Source organism: Ovis aries, chromosome 13 (genome assembly GCF_016772045.2).
Source record: "Ovis aries strain OAR_USU_Benz2616 breed Rambouillet chromosome 13, ARS-UI_Ramb_v3.0, whole genome shotgun sequence".
In the NCBI taxonomy this organism is placed as follows: Eukaryota; Metazoa; Chordata; class Mammalia; order Artiodactyla; family Bovidae; genus Ovis; species Ovis aries.
Window position 1 is genome coordinate 22,191,222 of NC_056066.1, and position 21,165 is coordinate 22,212,386.

General features: G+C 37.3%; 1 protein-coding gene across 49 annotated transcripts in view; it reads left to right on the forward strand.

Annotated features, from left to right (window-relative positions):
• MLLT10 (MLLT10 histone lysine methyltransferase DOT1L cofactor) overlaps positions 1–21,165 on the forward strand; it is a 213,522-nt gene that overhangs the window by 43,484 nt on the left and 148,873 nt on the right. For all 49 annotated transcript variants that reach the window (XM_027976600.3, XM_027976601.3, XM_027976602.3 and 46 more), the window contains exon 4: positions 5,610–5,664. In XM_027976600.3, coding sequence (XP_027832401.1) covers positions 5,610–5,664 — 55 coding nt within the window. The remainder of the gene's footprint in view (positions 1–5,609; positions 5,665–21,165) is intronic.

A 21,165-nucleotide genomic window follows, 5' to 3' on the forward strand; every position in this document is an offset into this window, starting at 1 on the left:
TGCTGAGCTTTAAGCCAACTTTTTCACTCTCCTCTTTCACTTTCATCAAGAGGCTTTTTAGTTCCTCTTTACTTTCTGCCATAAGGGTGGTGTCATCTGCATATCTGAGGTTATTGATATTTCTCCTGGCAATCTTGATTCCAGCTTGTGCTTCTTCCAGTCCAGTGTTTTAACAGTACCTCTCATTAAATAAGAATACATCTGTGGAATTCTAGTAGTAACATGTATAGCTGTAGCCTACTGTGTGAAACTTTTCAGTTTGGATTGGCTTACTGTAGGCTCTAGAGTTTCTGTTGTCCTGAATCTGATCCTTTTTCCTTGAACTTAGGGTGGAGCCTCTAACTATTACTTAACCTTCTTCTCTTTTCTTATTATCATTTTTTCTGTCAAGTCTCATATATATCTGTTTTTACCTTTTTTGGGAAGACATAGGAATAGTGTTTTATTTATTAGCATGTAGTTTTCTCTTCAGAGTTTTCTACTCTGCACTTTATTTTTTTTGGCCACTCCATGCGGCATGTGGGACCTTAGTTTCCCAGCCAAGGATTGAACTGTGCCCCCTGAATTGTAGGTAGAATCTTAACCACTGGACTGCCAGGGAGGTCCTTTTCTCTGCATTTTTAAACTCACTTAAAATTTTTGTGAATATAGCATTAGCTTCCTCACTGTTATACAGTTTAAATAAAAATTTTATAGCTATAAACAGCCATATAAAATATTTTTATGCATATATCTTTTCATGTCTTGAGATTAAAGCGTATAAATAATATAAAGATCATTAAGATATGGTATTAATAATTGCTGTTTTCTTATATTTCCTTTGACTCTCTGGAAGTGAATTAATTGAATCAGTATTTTTCTTGAAGCATATCACTAAATTGTTCTCTAAAACAATTAGATTATAGTGCCATCAACAGTATATGAAAATAAATGTTCACTGCATTTTGAACATTATGGATTATTTTTAAAGAAAAGATTTATTAACTTAAGTGGGAAAAACGCCTATTCTATGTGACTTTTCTGTTCATATTTATTTGGATATAAGTGAGGCTAAATGGTTTTTCGTAAATTAGCTACATCTACATTTTATTAAGGAGATCCAACCAGTCCATTCTAAAGGAGATCAGCCCTGAGTGTTCTTTGGAAGGAATGATGCTAAAGCTGAAACTCCAGTACTTTGGCCACCTCATGTGAAGAGTTGACTCATTGGGAAAGACTCTGATGCTGGGAGGGATTGGGGGCAGGAGGAGAAGGTCACCACAGAGGATGAGATAGTTGGATGGCATCATCGACTCAATGGACATGGGATTGGATGGACTCCAGGAGTTGATGATGGACAGGGAGGCCTGTCGTGCTGTGGTTATTGGGGTCGCAAAGAGTCAGACATGTCTGAGTGACTGAACAGAACTGAACTGATACCTGGTTGTTATAAATAGTACTGCTATTTATATTGCATTGGGTGTATGTATTTTTTTGAGTTTTTTATCTGGATACATGCCCAGTCAGTGGTTGGATTGTTGGGTCATTTAGTATTTCTATTTTTAGTTTTTTGGGAACCTCTGTTCTGTTTTCCTTAGTGGCTACACCAGTTTACATTCATACTAGCAGTGTAGGAGGGTTCCTTTTTCTCCATACCCTCTCCAGCCAGCTTGTATTATTTGTAGGCTTAAAAAAACCAACAAATCTTATTTGAGGGCTGCTTTCTTGTTGTGACGTGAGGGCTTCTCACTGTGGTGGCTTCTCTCGTCACAGAGAACAGACTCTAGGGTGCATGGGCTTCAGTAGTTGTGGTACCTGGGCTTGGTTGCCACATGGCAGTGGAATTTTGCCAGACAAGAGATTGAACCTGTGTCCTTAGCATTGGCAGGCAGATTCTCAATCACTGGACCACCAGGGAAGCCCTATAGACTTTTTAATGATGGCCATTCTGACTACTGTGAAGCAATACCTCACTGTAATTTTTATTTGTGTTTTTCTGATAGTTCACAACATTGCCCACCCTTTCTGTGCCGCATTGCCAGGGATTGAACTGGGAGCCTCAGCACTGAAAGTGTGGAGTCCTAATCACTGGCCCCTCAGTGTTTCCTTATCATTTTTCTGTCTGGTTATCTGTCCATTGATGAAGTGGGGACTTGATGTCCCCTACCATTATTGTATTACTGTCAGTTTGTCTTCGCCCATTAATATTTACCTTATGTATTCATATATTCTGGTGTTGGTTGCATATACATTTACAGTTCTTTCATCTTCTTTGATTGATTCTATGATCATATGTAATGTTCTTTGTCTCTTGTAACAGTCTTTATAGTCTGTTTTGTCTGGTACAAGCATAGCTGACTTTTGATTTTTGCATTTGCATGGAATAATACCTTTTTCCTCCCTCTCATTTTGTCTGTGTGTGATACAAGGAATGCTACTCTGACTTTAGATTTTTCCATTTGCTTAGAATACCCTTGTCCACCCTCTCACTTTGTGTGTGTCTCTATATCTGAAGGGAGTCTATTGCAGGCAGCATGTATGTGGGTCTTGTTTCTGTATCTATTCAGGCAGCCTTTTGGTTGGAGCATTTAGTTTGTTTACATTTAAGGTAATTATTGATATATGTGTTCTTATTGCCATTTTGTTAATTGTTTTGGATTTGTTTTGTTGGTCTTTTCCCCCATTCTTCTTCTTTTGTTTTCTTGTGGTTTGATGGCCTTTTTGGGTTATGTTTCTGGACTTCCCTGGTGTCTCAGACGTTAAAGAGTCTGCCTGCAATATGGGAGACCTGGGTTTGATCCCTATGTTCGAAAGATTCCCTGGAGAAGGAAATGGCAATCCTCTCCAGTATTCTTGCCTGGGAAATCCCATTGACAGAGGAACCTGGCAGGCTACAGTCAATGGGGTGGCTGAGTTGGACAGGACTGAGTGACTAATAGGAAAAGGAGTACATCAAGGCTGTATACTGTCACCGTGCTTATTTAACTTATATGAAGAGTACATCATGAGAAACGCTGGGCTGGAAGAAGCACAAGCTGGAATCAGGATTGCCAGGAGAAATAGCAATAACCTCGGATATGCAGATGACACCACCCTTATGGCAGAAAGTGAAGAGGAACAGAAAGCCTCTTGAAAGTGAAAGAGGAGAGTGAAAAAGTTGGTTTAAAGCTCAACATTCAGAAAACAAAGATCATGGCCTCTGGTCCCATCACTTCATGGGAAATAGATGGGGAAACAGTGTCAGACTTTATTTTTGAGCTCCAAAATCACTGCAGATGGTGACTGCAGCCATGAAATTAAAAGACGCTTACTCCTTGGAACAGAAGTTATGACCAACCTAGATAGCATGTTGAAAAGGAGACGTTACTTTGCCAACAAAGATCTGTCTAGTCAAGGCTATGGTTTTTCCAGTGGTCATGTATGGATGTGAGAGTTGGACTGTGAAGAAAGCTGAGCGCCAAAGAATTCATGATTTTGAACTGTGGTGTTAGAGAAGACTCTTGAGAGTCCCTTGGACTGCAAGGAGATCCAACCAGTCCATTCTAAAGGAGATCAATCCTGGGTGTTCTTTGGAAGGACTGATTGTAAAGCTGAAACTCCAGTACTTTGGCCACCTCATGCGAAGAGTTGACTCATTGGAAAAGACTCTGATGCTGGGAGGGATTGGGGGCAAGAGGAGAAAGGGACGACAGAGATGAGATGGCCGGATGGCATCACTGACTCGATGGACATGAGTTTCGGTAAACTCTGGGAGTTGGTGATGGACAGGGAGGCCTGGTGTGCTGCGATTCATGGGGTCGCAAATAGTCGGACACAACTGAACAACTGAACTGAACTGAGTGACTAATACTTCCATACTTCCATATTTTGGGTTATGTTTGGATTCTCTTTTGTTTTTTTTATGTGTGTTGTCTATTACAGATTGTTGGTTTGCCGTTACCATGAGATTTTGGTATAGTGCTCTGTGTATATATATAGGATCGTTTTAAGTTGCTGACCTTTAAAATTCAGTTCAGTTCAGTTCAGTCGCTCAGTGGTGTCTGACTGTTTGTTACCCCATAGACTGTAGCCTACCAGGGTCCTCCCTCCATGGGATTCTCCAGGCAAGAGTACTGAAGTGGGTTGCCATTTCCTTCTCCAGGGGATCTTCCTGACCCAAGGATCGAACCCAGGTCTCCCGCATTCCAGGCAAATGCTTTCACCTCTATGCCACCAGGGAAGCTGTGTACTGATTTACTGTTTTATCTTAACTTCCTGCTCTTTATTTTCCTTTGTAGCTCATTTATCTTAGGGTATTATATGGTTCAAACTGATAGCTTTTGGTGAATGCTGTTGGATTCATCATTCCTGAAAATTTAGCTTTAATTTAGAAGAAAAATTTAGAAGAAAATGTAGCTTCAGGATCAGGGACCAGGCTTGACCATTCAGGGTTCTTGTGTAAAAGGAAAGAGGTTTCTGACATAGACATTAGAACCGGGTGGAGAGAGCCCTCCTGGCTAGTTTTAGCAAGGGAGGTAGATACTTTTTTGGTTATTACAGTAAATCAAAGAATGTCTCAAGGTTGTAAAGGTCTTACCAGACCCACTCCCACAATTTACAGTTTAAGATAACAGGATTAGTCAGATGGTTCTTAAGAAGGAGAAACATGTCCTCAAGCAGGATACTTCATTGTTATATAATCCTTAGTGCTGAGTTTAAGATGAGTTGTTTGTTGTGTAATCATTAGCTCTGGGCTTAAAGGAAAAAAAAAACCAAAACAACGTTTTCTGTGACTAAAACTGAGGAATGTAGGAAATAAAATGTTTGTCCTTTTCTCCTCCTTTCGAGCCACAGAACCCTTTCTCCTCCTTGGGCACCCTGGACTTCTCATCAACCTACCTATGAATTGACTCTCAGAACCTCTTTGGAGAGTAAGGAAGGGTACAGATAATAAGTAGTTATATATGACTTTATGACTTTTAGGAATGTAAGACAGTGCCACTGAAAACTCTTTAATTATTTTTATAATTATTTCAGTCCTCTTTTCAGTGGGGAAAAGAAATGGTAATACTGGCTAGGTGTTTATTTCTCGTTTTAAATTGTGGGAGTGGTGAGAGAGGGATCCATAATAACTACTGAGTGTCATTGTGCTGTGAATGAAAACAATAATGGGAATAACTAGAGCAGTTCTTGCCTGCCAAAGGCAGGTCAGCACATAGGAGATCATAATGTGCTTAAATAAAAAATCTAAATTTGAATTTGCCTCTTTATTTCAGGAGAAACCAGATCCAACTGACTGTAATAATCCTGGTTGATTCTACTCAGACAGTAAAGGGATAGAGGCAAATATTAAAAACCCTGCCCAAATACTGTGTTTAGAGAATCTTTTTTATTTTTATTAATACAGCAAGACGGAAAAAAGTCTTAACATTTTACTGTTCACTAAATTTTACTTTTTAAAACTTCTTGTCTGGTACTCTGAGGATGATCACTTATCATAGAGAATTACTTGATGAGTATCTTTCTGAAATATTCTTAGTGGCAACTAAGAGAAAATGCCACTACCGCATTTTGAATAGTTTTGAAGTTACAGGGAAGATGTTATACTTTGGTAATCTGAAAAATCTCTTTGTTTCCTCCCCTTTTAATAGAGATGTGAACTGTGTCCTCATAAGGATGGAGCTTTAAAAAGAACAGATAATGGCGGTAAGTGCATAAAATTTTGAAAAATTTTTTATTGAGATCTGGAGTACAGATTTATTTTTAAATATCTGGTAATTCATTTATATCAAATAGTGATGACCACTCAAATATTTTTCTAACAGTACTGGATGTAATTCATGAATTTTCTTTTTATTGAAACACAACTTTTCTACTTTTTTGTTTTGTGTTTTTAGTGCAGAATGATCCACATACTTCTGATTAAAATCTTGAGTTTTTTTTTTTTAATGAATACAATTTCTTATATTAGAAATTACTGTTGGGAAAATAAGACACTTTTTTTTCTTGGTTAGAGATAAAAATCTATTTTTTTAGATTCCTTTTTCCCTCTTTTGTGTATTGCTAGACAAATAATGTTTCTAATAAATGTTAATTTTGACGTCCTGTGGATCTTTGTTGTTTGAATATAAAGAAATTAGATTTCTCTTAAATTTTGATGTGTTTTCCTAAGGCCCCTTTTGTATTTCTAGTTTTCATTTCCATTTTTAGTACCTTTCCCAAAGAAATCCCATGTTTCTTTATAGCTCAGTACCATTTTTAAATGTGTAGGCATCAATTTATACATCTGTGGCATACTATGAAAATTAAGTAACTGATGAATCTCAAAAAGTAGAGATTAAGCCACTGTTAGTATGTACTTCCCATTTTGGGCAGGCAACTCTATGAAATGTTTTGGCATAGACTAGTGTCATGACGTGAGTAAATAAAAGGAAAAAATAGTGTTTTTGGATAGCAGTATATCTGTTTAAATTTAATGTTAGACCATAAGTCACATTATCCAAAATTTTAAATATTAAAAACCCTCCCTCCTACTGCTGTTCACTATCTACACAGTTTCTCAGTAAATTTTCTGCCCCCAACATAGTTTCTATTACTATTTTCCATATACCAATAAATATGAGGAGACATATTTTTGTAACTTTAATACAAATGGATTAATAGTATGCAATACTCTCTTGCATCTTAAGGTATTTTCCCCGAACAATTTATCTACTATCAGTATAGAGCTTTATTTATTACTGCATGTTATGGAATTAGTCACCTGTTGATGGACTTTAATCTTTTGTGTTTATGACTACTGCTTGTAGTAATATATGTCATTTTGCTTGTATGCAGTGATACCTGTAGGATTTTATTAATTCGCAGATGTGGAACTGTTGGATCAAAGATATTTTGCAGTTAATTTTGGTAGATATTCCCAAATTATTCTGTTTAGTGCTTGTACCAATTTGTGTTCCCAGCAGTAAGTAATGAATGAAAACCTATTCTTTATGTCTTTGGTAATCCGGTAGGTGAAAGTATCTCAGAGCTTGTATTTTGCATTTCTCTTATTATGACTGAATCTGAGCATCTTTTCATGTTTTTAAGAGCAATTAATGTTGTCCCTTCTATGATCTCTTCATATGCTTTTTCCATTTAGTCATTGATCTTTTTCTTTTTGGTCTGTTGGAGCTTTCATAGGAGCACTTCATATACTAGGCTTTTTTTATGATTCATTCTTGCTGTTAATCTTCCTCTTGGGGTTTTTATCTGTACAGAAGGTTTTGATTTTTATTTAGTTGAATTTATTAATCTTATGTGCCATGGCTTCTGATATTTTGAACCATTAGTTAAACAGGCTTTCCCTACTCCAAAGTTACATAGGGAATGCGTTCACATTTTCCTCTAAATTGGTTTTTTGTTTTTGGCTGCAATGCACAGCATGTGGGATAGTTCTCTGACCAAGGACTGAATCTGTGCCTCTTGTAGTGGAAATGTGGGAGTTCTAACTATTGGACCACCAGGGGAGTACCTTCTCTAGTATTTTTATGACTTTTTTTTTCCTTTCCTTCTTTCTTTCAGTTCATTTTTCCTTATTGATTTGCAGTGCCATCTGTGTTATAGTCTAAATTTGGGGTGTATTTAAAAGATTCTAAATTCTGTTCCAAAATTATTTTGGAGCATGAAATGCATTTTCCTGTAGAAATGCTAATTGTATTTGCAGCGTGGTTAGCAAAATCCCACAATGTGCCTGATATATAGTATTGATGATACTGTTCTTTAATATCTAATACCCATTTTTCCAGGAGCCTGGTGAGCTACAGTCCAAGGGGTCAGACACAGCCTAGCAACTAACACCCATTTTTAGTGCTGGGAAATTATGTTCCAAGTTTTAGTTTTCTTTCTCTAGTGATCATGATCAGGAATTTCTCAATTTTACTTTTGATTTTCTGCAATGTCAGCTACTCCATAGATCTTTGTTGAAGGTAAGTGTTTTAACATAGATTGGTGTGTAGAAAGTGAGTTATAGGCAAAGGAAGAAGCAAATGATAAAGACCCAGGTGTATCAGGGATTTGCATTGTAAAGTTTGAATGGTAGACCTTCTGAGAGGTGGAGCTTCTTTTCCCTTTCCCCTGCTTGTCTTTTTCCTCCCTCCCTCCCCTTGTGTCCCCTCCCCCAGTCTTGACACGCCTTCCTTCCCGACCTTCTCCCTTTGCCTTTCTTCTCCCCGCGGCCCCCCTCCCCCACCCTTTTTTAGTTCAAGACTTGGTCCTGATGATTATCAGGAGCCATTGAAGCTGAGGAATAACATGAGTTTTCTGTTTCAGAAAGATCACTCTGACAGCCTTATGAATGGGTTAGAAGGGTATGAGACCAGACCAGCTAAAAAAAAGAAAGGTGTAGCTGGATCCTGTGTGCTTTTACCATACTTAAAAATCAGTTACATAGGAAGAGATAGAAAAAAAAATTGTAGAGATAATTCAGTCTGCCATTTTATTGACTGAACTCTAGCCAAACCTATATGGATATCTCTTGTGAATGATTTTAAGGCTTTCCCAACCGTCATTGTCAAAGACAGGAAGTGTACAATTGAGGAGGGCAGGCAGGAGGCAGTGTCAGCTTATCTATATTCTTGAAGAGGAAATTTTAAAATGAGTTGAGGGCCGTTGAGAGACACTGTCTGACAGAACAATTAGGAGAATTGGAATACAGCAGGGTTGTATATTCATAACAGTGTACAATATCATGCACTTCCTCAATTGGAGTTAAAAGCTGTTTTTCAAGGATAGTTTTGATTATTCCTATTTTGTGTGAGTTGCTCAGTCATGTCTGACTCTTTGCTGCCCCATGGATTGTAGCCTACCAGGCTCCTTTGTTCACAGGATTTTCTGGGCAAGAATACCGAAGTGGGTTGCCGTTTTCCTTCTCCAGGGGATCTTCCCAGCCCTGGGGTCAAACCTAAGTCTCCCGCATTGCAGGCAGATTCTTTACCATCTGAGGTCGTATTTTGAGGGGCTGTAATTTATACTCTGATGTTAGAATCTATGCTCTACAAAGATAGGACTTTGCTTTATTGCAGTGAATCCAAGGGAGAGGTACTGAGGACCTGTTTGAGATAGAAGTAGTGGGAGGGTTAAAAATGAGGGAATGGACATGAGAGATACTAAAGCGATGAATTTTTACAGATATATTAAAAATAGTTTTACTGTGGAAAATTTTCAAGCATATGTACAAGTAGAGAGAATCTTTACCTTGGTATCTATCTAGCTTTAACAATGACTAAGTCATAGCCAGCTGTTTCCTTTTTACCCTCCCCTATCTGTCTTCTGATGAGTTTAAATTTTGTGAGCATTCTTAGATGGATATTTTAAAAGTGCACAATATATCATCACACCTAAAAAGAATTAACAAGGATTTTTTAAATTCATGATATATGCAGTCATTGTTCAAAATTTCTTGATCGTCTCCTGTTTTCTTTTATACTTGTTGAATCAGGATCTCACAAAGGTCCATAAGCTAGGTGCAAATAAGGTACATACATTGCAATATGTGATATTTCTCTTAGGTCTTTCTGTGGTCTCCTTTTCTCCTCTTTGTCAGTTTACTTATGGGAAAAAATACCTAAATCATTTGCCCTGTAGTTTGTCCACAGCATGCTTTGTTGATTAATCTTAGATGAGTGTATGTTGTGTGTGTGTGTGTTTTAACATGTCACTTTGTTCTATGTATTTTCTGTGCATTAGTAGACTAAAGTGGACATTGGAATTATGTAGTTATAAACCAAGTAATGTCAAGGATTGCCTGAGCCATCAGGTAAGAGAGAGAAGCATGTTGATTTTGGACTTCTAGCCTCCAGAACTGAGAGTGTGAGAGAATATATTTCTTTTTTGTTGAGCTACCTAATTTGTTGAAATTTTTATTACTGCCCTAGGACACTGGTACACTTGTGTTGAGAATATTTGCATTTATATTCATAAAGTGTATTGGGCTGTTACTTTATTTTCTTATGCTTTTTTGTCTGACCGTGGGGCATTTGATATCATACTGGCCTCATAGAATGAGCTAGGAAGTGTTGCCTCTTCAAGTTTTTCAGAAGTTTGAGAAGGATTTGTGTTTATATTTCTTTAAATGTTTGGTGGTATTCAATTATGAAGGCATCTGGTACAGGGCTTTTCCTTGTCGGGAGGTTTTCCTTGTTAATTGAGTCAATCTCTTGTCCTAGATCTATTCAGATTTTCTTTCTTGAGTCATTTTTGTTCGTTTGCATTTTCCTAGGAATTTGTCCGTTTCCTGTTTCCTGTAGGTTAACTAATTTGTTGGTGTACATTTGTTGATGGTATTCTCTTTAAATTCTTATTTTTGTTAAGGTCAGCAATAATGTTCCCACTCATTTCTGAATTTAGTCATTTGTCTTCCTTTTCCTAGTCAGTCTGAAAGTTTGTCAGTTTTGTTGATATTTCAAAGAACTTTCATTTTGTTGATTATTCCTGTTATTTTTCTCTTTTCTATTTTATCTCTAGTCTTAACACTTTTCTTTTTCCTGCTGGTCTGGGGCTTAGTTTGCTCTTTTTCTAGCTCCTTAAGGTAGGTATATAATTAGAAACCCTGTATTATTACTATTTTTATGTATAGCACAGGGAACTATATTCTCTTGTAATAAACTAAGAAAAGAAACTGAAAAACAATATATACATATACATATCTATGTGTGTGTGTATATATATAAACATATATATGTCTGAATCACTTTGCTGTACACCAGAAACTAAGACAACATTGTAAATCAACGATACATCAATTAAAAAAAAGAAAGAGATCCTGTATATATTTAAACTGTCACTCCCGTCACTGCATTTCACCCCACTCAAGCATCTTCTTTGCAACATAGGTATTAGCAGGTATGAATTTAACTGCATTGTTGCTTTCTATGTATCACATGAAATTTCGTATGTCATTTATATGTTTTCCATTTGTCTTAAAGTATGTTCCAGTTTCCATCATGATTTCTTCTTTGGGTCGTTGGTTATTTAAGAGAATATTGTGTAATTTACATATATTTGTAGACTTTCCAGTTTTACTTCTTTTTTTATTTTTATTTTCATTCTACTGTGGATTGGTAAGATCTGATTTCAGATCTTTTAAAACTTATTGACACTTGTTTTGTGACCAACACTGTTACCAGTCTTGGAGCCCATTTGTGGGTGTTTGAGGAGAGTTCCAGAAAAATAGCTATTTCTGCTTTATTGACTCTGTCAAAGCCTTTGACTGTGTGGATCACAATAAACTGTGGAAAATTCTAGAAGAGATGGGAATACCAGACCACTTGACCTGCCTCTTGAGAAATCTGTATGCAGGTCAGGAAGCAACAGTTAGAACTGGACATTGAACAACAGACTGGTTCCAAATAGGAAAAGGAGTACTTCAAGGCTGTATATTGTCACCCTGCTTATTTAACTTCTATGCAGAGTACATCATGAGAAACGCTGGGCTGGAAGAAGCACAAGCTGGAATCAAGATTGCCAGGAGAAATATCAATAACCTCAGATATGCGATGACACCACCCTTATGGCAGAAAGGGAAGAGGAACTAAAAGCCTCTTGATGAAAGTGAAAGAGGAGAGTGAAAAAGTTGGCTTAAAGCTCAACATTCAGAAAATGAAGATCATGGCATCTGGTCCCATCACTTCATGGGAATTAGATGAGGAAACAGTGGAAACAGTGTCAGACTTTTATTTTTGAGCTCCAAAATCACTGCAGATGGTGACTGCAGCCATGAAATTAAAAGACGCTTACTCCTTGGAACAGAAGCTATGACCAACCTAGATAGTACATTCAAAAGCAGAGACATTACTTTGCCGACTAAGGTCCGTCTAGTCGAGGCTATGGTTTTTCCTGTGGTCATGTATGGATGTGAGAGTTGGACTGTGAAGAAGGCTGGGCACCGAAGAATTAATGCTTTTGAACTATCCCATGGACTGCAAGGAGACCCAACCAGTCCGTTCTGAAAGAGATCAGCCCTGTGATTTCTTTGGAAGGAATGATGCTAAAGCTGAAACTCCAGTACTTTGGCCACCTCATGCGAAGAGTTGACTCATTGGAAAAGACTGATGCTGGGAAGGATTGGGGGCAGGAGGAGAAGGGGACGACAGAGGATGAGATGGATGTAAGTTTGAGTGAACTCTGGGAGTTGGTGATGGACAGGGAGGCTTGGTGTGCTGCTTTTCATGGGATTGCAAAGAGTCGGACACTACTGAGCAACTGAACTGAACTGAACTGAGAAGAATGTGTATTTTGCTGATTTTAGTGCGGTTTTCTGTATACGTATATTGAGCCTAGATAGGTTGTAGTAACTCTTCTATTTCTTTAGTGGTTTTCTAAGTTCTACCCATTATTGAAACTTGAATAAAGAACAGTCTGTTTCTCCTTCAGTCCCCCCCACCCCTGCAACCCTCCATCCCCACCCCCGCTGCCCCTGCCAGTGTATTTTGGAGCTCTGCTGTTTGGTGCATTTATGTTTATAATTATTTTTTATGTTCTTGGTGTTTTGACCTGCTTTTCAGTATATAATGTTCTTCTTTGTTTCTTGTGTCAGATTTTGATTCTTACTTTCTTTCCCATGTATATTTTTTTAAATGGTTATCCTGGGGATTACAGTTAACCTCTTAAACTTAAAACATACTTCATCCAGGTTAAAGGATACAAGAGCAAATGCCTAAGTCAGTCCTCCTTCCTTAGTTCTGTTAAAACTTAAAACCATAGTTCTTTGAGGACAAGCTCTGCTTCACCCCTTCAGGAACCAGGGGCCAGAGTTTGGCACTAGGAACATGGGATGCTGTCTTCAAGACCATTGTCACGCTAGTAAGTGGTAGAGCCTAGGCAACTGAAAATGACACAAAACTCTTAGAGTTTTTAAGTTGCCTCTTTGTTGTTTACTTGGTGCTGTAAACTGTTGACTGTCTTCCGGAGTAGAGTTCTGACCAAATTGGTTTTGACATTTTATGCTCCATTTTCTGGTGTATCTGTAAGATCACAGGCTCTTAGACATGTCATCAGTCCAGATGCTTCATTTTTGACCTTTATTTACCAGTTTTTAAGAGACATGTATATTATTTAGTTGTCAGTAACAGAAATAGATCTGGATATCTGAAGCAAAAAGAATAAATGAAAAGATATAACTCACAGACTTGGAGGAAAAAATGAATGCTTGAGTGCTTGCATTTTGGAGTTATTAGAACGAGAAATAAATAGAATCTCCTAAAGCATGGTATTCTAGTGAGAAGAGGGAATGGATACTGAACAAGCTTAAATCATGGCTGTCTAACAGTAATACTGTATGACTTAATGGATGTGGCTGAGATGAGGGAAGGGAGTTGCTCAGATTTCTTTGTGGACAGCAGAATATCGATGGTCTTTTACTGAGTTAGAGAGTGTTGGTTAGAGAGTTGTTTTGGAAGTAGAGATCAATGCTGAGATACTCTTTTTATGTGTTGAATTTAAGATGATGGTGAGATTGCTAAATAATGTATATGTTGGTAGGAAATTGAATATAGTTATCAGCTTTTAGCTCTTACCATTCCTGCTTCTTTACCATGTAGTTTCCTTCCTGGGGAGGTTACCACATTCTTGTTATCTGTCTGGAGCTATATTATGCATACATAAACACTTTTTACACAAATGTAGAATATAGTGTTTTATGAATTACTTCTTCATTAATAATGTACCTTGGAAATCACTGCACAATAAGCAGTAAAAAACTCTCTCATATACATCTGTATGTTATTTAATTGTAAAAATGAACTGTAATTTATTTAACCATTTAACCATAATAACATTTAGTTATTATTAGTCTTTTTTAAAAAACAAGACTGCAGTGAATAACCATATACAATGTAATCATAGATATGTGGGTGATTTGCTGTAGGCAAAAATTCCTGGAAGTGGAGTTGCTGGGTCAGAGGGTATGTGCATCTGAAATTTTACTGGATTTTGCCATATCCCCTCTATTGAGATGTACTAATGCACATTACATGAGAAGAGACTGTTTTTGACATGGTTTCCTCAGCACAGTTGCATGACTACCTGAGTCTGTTTCAGTTTGGGATCATTGATCAGATTCACAAGTCACAATTGACTTATCCAGCACCAAATACACCTATGAAGGAAAAGCATATACAATTACAATACAGAGGCCTCCAAACTCTGATGCAGGTTTTGATGTTGCCAGCATTTTGATTGTAAGGTTGACATGCATGTACAGGTAACATTAGCACACATTTTAGCCTCTATATTTGTAAGTGGCTAGCTCTTTTATTATTGTCCCAATCTTCATGTCAAGATAGCCATCTGCATTTTCTGTCCTCAATGCATCAAGCCTTTTATCTAGTAGTTTTAGATTAATGATCCATCCAGCAGTTTTATGCATTTTTACATGTTTGAATAAAGTTGACACAAAGTTCGCATGTGTCATTTTGTTTAGTGATACTACACTGTTTTAATTGTCCCAATTTCATGTCTTGCAGAGATAGCCCTTCCTCATTATTATCTTCCTTTCTTCCATTTTTGCTTCTGCTCCCCCACTTTTTTTTGGTCTTTTAAAAAAATCCTTTTTAATTTTTAAAGAGTACTAATGGTGTTTTTGGCTCTACTTGTTTTTCTCTAAGCATTTTTTAAGTCAGCTTGTTTAATTTGTTTTAATTAATTTAATGTTTTGGAATACTTTTAGATTTACTGAAAAGTTGCAAAGGTAGTACAGAGAGTTCCTGTATACCCTTTATCCAGTTTCTTCATTATTAACTTTGTACAGTAACATGATATATCTGTGAAAACTAAGAGACAGTTGTATGTTACTATTAAACGAATGCTATACTTTAAATTTTTTTTCATCTTTTTTTTTGTTGTTGTTAATGTTCTCTTGCATTTAGTTTCCATGTCTCTTGGTCTCCTGTGGTCTGTAACAGTTTGTCAGTCTTTTCTGGTTTTGCATGACCTTGACAGTCTTGAATACTGGCCAGGTACCTGTTGAATGTCCCCTAATCTGGGCTCCTCTGATGTTTTTCTCCTAATGAGATTGGGTGTATGGGTTTGAGGAAAGAATTCCACAAAAGTTAAGTCCCCTTCTCATCATGTCAGGGGGTACAAATATACACGTGACATTACAGATACGAAAGTGTTCAACATTACTAATCACTGTAGAAATGCAGATGAAAAATCACAATGAGGTCACAGCGTACCTTTGGAATGGTTCCTATTTTTAAAAAAACCCACAAAATTACAAGTGTTAGTGAGGCTGTGGCGAAATTGGAACCCTTGTGCACTGTTAGTGGGATTATAAAGTGTCATAGCTGCTATGGAAAACAGTATGGAGGCCCTTCAAAAAAATTTAAGAAGATTACTATAAAAAAGAATCATCCAGCAGTTCCACTTCCAGTGGATATATCTGGAAGCAGAGTCTCTCAGAGATATTTGTACACTCATGGTCATAGAAGAACTATTCATAATAGTCTAGAAGTATAAGCAACTCAGATGTCTATCAGAGGCTGAATGGATAAACAAGATGTGTTATATACATAAAGTGAAAGTGAAAGTGAAGTCGCTCAGTCGTGTCCGACTCTTTGCGACCCCATGGATGGTAACCTACCAGGCTCCGCGGTCCACGGGATTTTCCAGACAAGAATACTGGAGTGGGCTGCCGTTTCCTTCTCCAGGGGATCTTCCCAACCCAGGGATCGAACCCACGTCTCCTGCATTGCAGACAGACGCTTTACCGTCTGAGCCACTAGGGAAGCCCTATATACATAAAATGGGATATTAATCTCCCTTCTTAAAAAGAAGGGAGATTTAACACTACTGAACTGTACACTTGAAAACATTGTCAGTGTACTGTAGTTTGTTAATGTGCTTTTAAAATATTAAAATCTGTATTTTTTATAAAGATTATTTATTTTTGGTTGCACTGGGTCTTTGTTGCTGCATGTGGGTTTTCTCTGGTTGTGGCGAGCAGGGGCTACTTGTCATTGTGGGTTTTGGGCTTCCTGTTGTGGAGGCTGCTCTTGTTGGGCTACATGGGCTCTAGGGGCGCACAGGCTTCAGTAGTTGTGGTGTGTGGGCTCAGCAGTTGTGGCCCACAGGCTTAGTTGCTCCACGGATGTGCAGTCTTCCTGGACCAGGGATCAAACCCCCATCCTCTACATTGGCAGGCGGATTCTTTACCACTGAGCCACCAGGGAGGCCCTGAAAATTTTATTTTTAAAAAATAATTTCATTTATTTATTATTTTTGGCTGTGCTGAGTCTTTGTTGATGCAGTAGCTTTTCGCTAGTTGTGACAGGCAGGGGCTACTCTTGTTGTTGTGTGTGGGCTTCTCATTGTGGTGGCTTCTCTTGTGGAGCACTGGCTCTAGGGTAAGATAACTTCAGTAGTTGTAACTCCTGGGCTCAAGAGCACCGGCTGTAAGCCTGTGAGTGAGTTGTGGCTTACTGGCTTAGTTGCTCCGAGGCAGGTGGGATCTTCCCAGATCAGACACAGATCAGTCCTATGTCTCCTGCGTTGGTGGGCGGATTCTTTACCACTGAGCCACTAGGGAAGCCCAAAATTTTATTTTTGGAGAGTAAATATGTATAGTATTTTTTATTAGCCTGTTACTATTTTTTGGATCAGTAGTGTGTCAGTAGTGATAAGCCCTATTTTTATTCTTAATATTGGTGATTTGTGGTCTCTGCTTTTTGTTTTGTTTTACTTTGTTGTTTTGGTTTTTGGAGTTTGATGTTTGGTTTCATTTTTCTTTAACAAGTGTACCTGGAATTTGTCACTTTGTTCACCTTTTTAAAGAAATAAACTGACTTTAATTTTTAAAGTTATCTGCCCATTTTCTGTATTTTACTGATTTTTCCTTTAATCTTTATGGTTTCCTTATTTCTGCATACTTTGTAGGTATTTAGCTCTAATGTTTTAACTTCTTCACGGCGGCACCTTAGATCTTTGATTTTAGATCTTCTTTTCTAGTTCAGTCCAGTCGCTCAGTTGTGTCCGACTCTTTGCAGCTCTATGGACTGCAGCACACCAGGCTTCCCTGTCCATCACCAACTCCCGGAGCTTACTCAAGCTTATGGCCATCGAGTTGGTGATGCCATCCAACCATCTCATCCTCTGTCGTCCCCTTCTCCCTCCTGCAGTCTTTCCCAGCATCAGGGTCTTTTCCATTGAGTCAGTTCTTTACATCAGGTGGCCACAGTATTGGAGTTTCAGCTTCAGCGTCAGTCCTTCCAGTGAATATTCAGGACTGATTTGCTTTAGGATGGACTGGTTGGATCTTCTTGTAGTCCCAGGGGCTCTCAAGAATCTTATCCAACACCAAAGTTCAAAAGCATCAGTCTTCAGCATTCAACTTTCTTTATGGTCCAACTCTCACATCCATGCATGACTACTGGAAAAATGATAGCTTTGACTATATGGACCTTTGTCAGCAAAGTAATGTCTGCTTTTTAATGTGTTGTCTGGGTTGGTCGTAGCTTTTATTCCAAGGAGCAAGCGTCTTTTAATTTCATGGCTGCAGTCACCATCTGCAGTGATTTTAGAGCCCCCCAAAATAAAGTCTCTCACTGTTTCCATTGTTTACCCATCTATGTACCATGAAGTTTTAGTAAAAGTATATGTTTTCTAGCAAAAATATGTAAAGCTTCAAGTTTCCCTCCTAACATTTTTACTGCATTCCACAGAATTTGATAGGTTGTTTATTTGTTGTTAGGTTAAAATGTTGCCCAAATTTCTCCTGCTTTTCTCTTTTACCCCCAAATTTAGAAGTCTATTATTTATTTGCCAGTTACATTGCTGGATAAGTAATTGTTGATTGCTAATTTAATTTCTTTATCGTTGGCGATTCCACCCTGGATGATTTTAGTCCTTTAAAGTCCACTAAGACTTATCTCAGGGCCCAGCATATTTATTATCTTTGTTGGTGAATGTGTCATATGTATTTGGAAAGCAATGTATATTCTACTGTTGAATGAATATAGTGTTGTAGTCAGTTAGATCAAGACAGTTTATATTGTTAAGCTCTTTTGTGTCTTTATTGATTTTATTTTTTGGGGGGTGAATCTAGTTTATCTATTAATTGCCGAAAATCATATGTTAAAAATCTATTAAGGTTGGAACATTGTCAAGTGTTCCAATCCTGTCAAGTGTTGCTTCGTATATTTTAAGGCTAGGTACATATACTTCCCTAATTGTTATGTCTTTTTATTGATACTCCTTTATTGTTACAAAATGTCCTTTTATATCTATGGAGTGTTTGTTTTGTAGTATATATCTGATATCAGAAGAGTCACTTCTGCCTTTATATTCTTATTATTAGCAGGATATATCCTTTCCCATTGATTTGCTTTTATTTCTTTTAAACTTAACAGAGTTTTTTAATTTATTAAGTGTTTCTCTTTTTGTTTTTGGCTTGTTGTTGTTTAGTTGCAAAGTTGAATCCAACTCTTTGCAACCCATGGACTATAGTCCTCTGGCCATGATATTTCCCTGGCAAGAATACCGGAGTGGTTTGCCGTTTCTTGCTGCAGGGAATATTCCTGACCCAGGAACTGAACCCATGTCTCCTTGCATCTCCTGCATTGGCAGGAGAATTCTTTACCACTGGGCTACCTAGGAAGCCCCAAAATGTTTCTCTTATAGGCAGCATGTAGTTTGGTCATTTTTTAAAAAGACTACTCTGTCCCTCTCAATCTTTAATCTACCTTGTGTCATTAACTATTTTGTATTAAATGATTTAACATTTAATACAAATTAAAATTTGAATTGAGATCTGTTTTTTAATATTAATATTTTACTTTGTTTTCCTTTTGAACCTTTTATTTTATATTGAAGTATAGCCAATTAACAAGTTGTGATACTTTCAGGTGATCAGCAGAGGGACTCAGGCATACATGTACATGTTGGATTGAGATCTATTTTGAGATTTATTCTTTTAGAAAAGCTTTACTCAGATATGATTGACTTTGAAATATATGACATTTACTAATGTATATACATGAAACCATTAACACAGTCAAGTCAGTGAACATATCCATCATTCCTAAAACTTTCCTTATATAGCTTTATAGTATATCTGAGTTACCTGTTCCTCTTTGCAGCCTCTCCCAGGTCACCAGTGGTTTGCTTTCTATTACTGTAGATTAATTTATGTTTTCTAGAGTTTTCTACAAATGGAGTCTATATGTGTGTCTAGAGATACAAATATGTATATAATATACATGCAGACTTTTTGTCCGGTTTATTTCCATCATTATAAGTATTTTGAGGTAATTATTCTTGTTACATGTATCAACATTTCATTTCCTTTGTTGTTCACTATTATTCCTTTGTATGGTTATAGCAGTTTATTAACCTGTTGACAGATTGTTTTTAGTTTTCAGCTATTAAAAATGAAGCTTTTAACATTTGAGTGCATGTATGACCATAGGCCTTCATTTACCTTGGATAAATAGGAATGAAATGGCTAGTTTTTAGTAAGTGCATGCTTAATTGTTTAAGGAACTGACAAACTGTTTTCTAAAGTGGTTGTAACATTTTACATTCCCATCAGGAGCATTTGAGAGTTCCAGTTGCTTTATATCCTCTTCAACACTTGGTATAGTCAGGGTTTGTTTTTGTTTCTTTTCAAGTTGCCATTAAAGAAGAATAGCTTTGTGGGGGTTTGTTTGAGATGACTTTTGTCTCATTGGATATTATAAGATATTGGATATAGTGTTAAACAGTAAATCTTCTTATCTATTTTATGTAGTAATGCATATCTATTAATCCCATACTTCTAATTTATCTCTCTCCTCTTTGAGCTCTGTGGTAATCATGTTTGTTTTCTATGTCTGCAATATCCTTGTAGTTTTAATTTGCATTTCCTTAATGAATAATACTTTTGATCTCCTTTTCATGTGCTTATTTGCCATTCGTGCATCTTTGGTAATGTATATATTCAAATCTTTTGCCTCTTAAAAAATTTCAGTTGTTTTGTATTGTTGATTTTTAAAATATAACAACTCTATTCACATAGTATACAATCGAACCATTTAAAGCATGTAATTCAATGGTTTTTACAGTATTCAAAGACTTGTGCATCCATCATGACAATTAGAATTTTTATCAGTCCAGAAATATGCACTGTAATCTTTAGCATTCACGTCTCATTTGCCCTCAGCACCTTCAACCTGGACAGCTGTTAGCCTACTCTTTGTCCAGATATACTGTATAGTTGGTACTCCAAATATATACGTGATTCCTCTATATCCAAGGTTCTGCATCCATGGATTCAAACAACTCTGGATCATGTAGGACTGTAGTATTATTTACTATGGAAAACTTATGTATAAGTGGACCTGTGTTGTTCAAACTTTTGTTTTTCAAGGGCCAGCTGTATGTCCTTGCTGCTTTCCATGAGGATTACAGTTATCCTAAATTTATTATAATACCTTTGTTTGAATTGATACCAACTTAGCTTTAATAGCATGCAAAGATTCTGCTTTTATACATCTAGACCCCCCAAACTTTCTGTTGTTTTTTCAAAATTTGTGTCATGCATTTATCTTTTAAACTATTTTGTTCAGTTGCTCAGTTGTGTCCGACTCTTTCTGACCGCTCTGGACTGCAGCATGCCAGCTTCCCTGTCCTTTACCAGCTCTTGGAGCCTGCTCAAACTCATGTTCATTGAGTTGGTGATGCCATCCAACCATCTTGTCCTCTGTCTTCCCGTTCTCCTCCTGCCTTCAGTCTTTCCCAGCATCTGTCTTTCCCAGTGAGTTGGCTCTTCACATGTGGCCAAAGTGTTGGAGCTTCAGCTTCAGTATCAGTCCTTCCAATGGATATTCAGGGTTTATTTCCTTTAGGATTGACTAGTTTGATCTCCTTGCAGTCCCAGGGGCTCTCAAGAGTCTTCTCCATCACCACAGTTCAAAAGCATCAATTCTTCAGTGCTCAACTTTCTTTATAGTCCAGCTCTCACACTCGTACATGACTACTGGAAAAACCATAGCTTTGACTGTATGGACCTTTGTTGGCAAAGTAATGTCTCTGCTTTTTAATGTGCTGTCTAGGTTGGTCATAGCTTTTCTTCCAAGGAGTAAGCATCTTTTAATTTCATGGCCACAGTCAGCATCTGCAGTGATTTTGGAGCCCAAGAAAATAAAGTCTCTCACTGTTTCCATTGTTTCCCCATCTATTTGCCATGAAGTGATG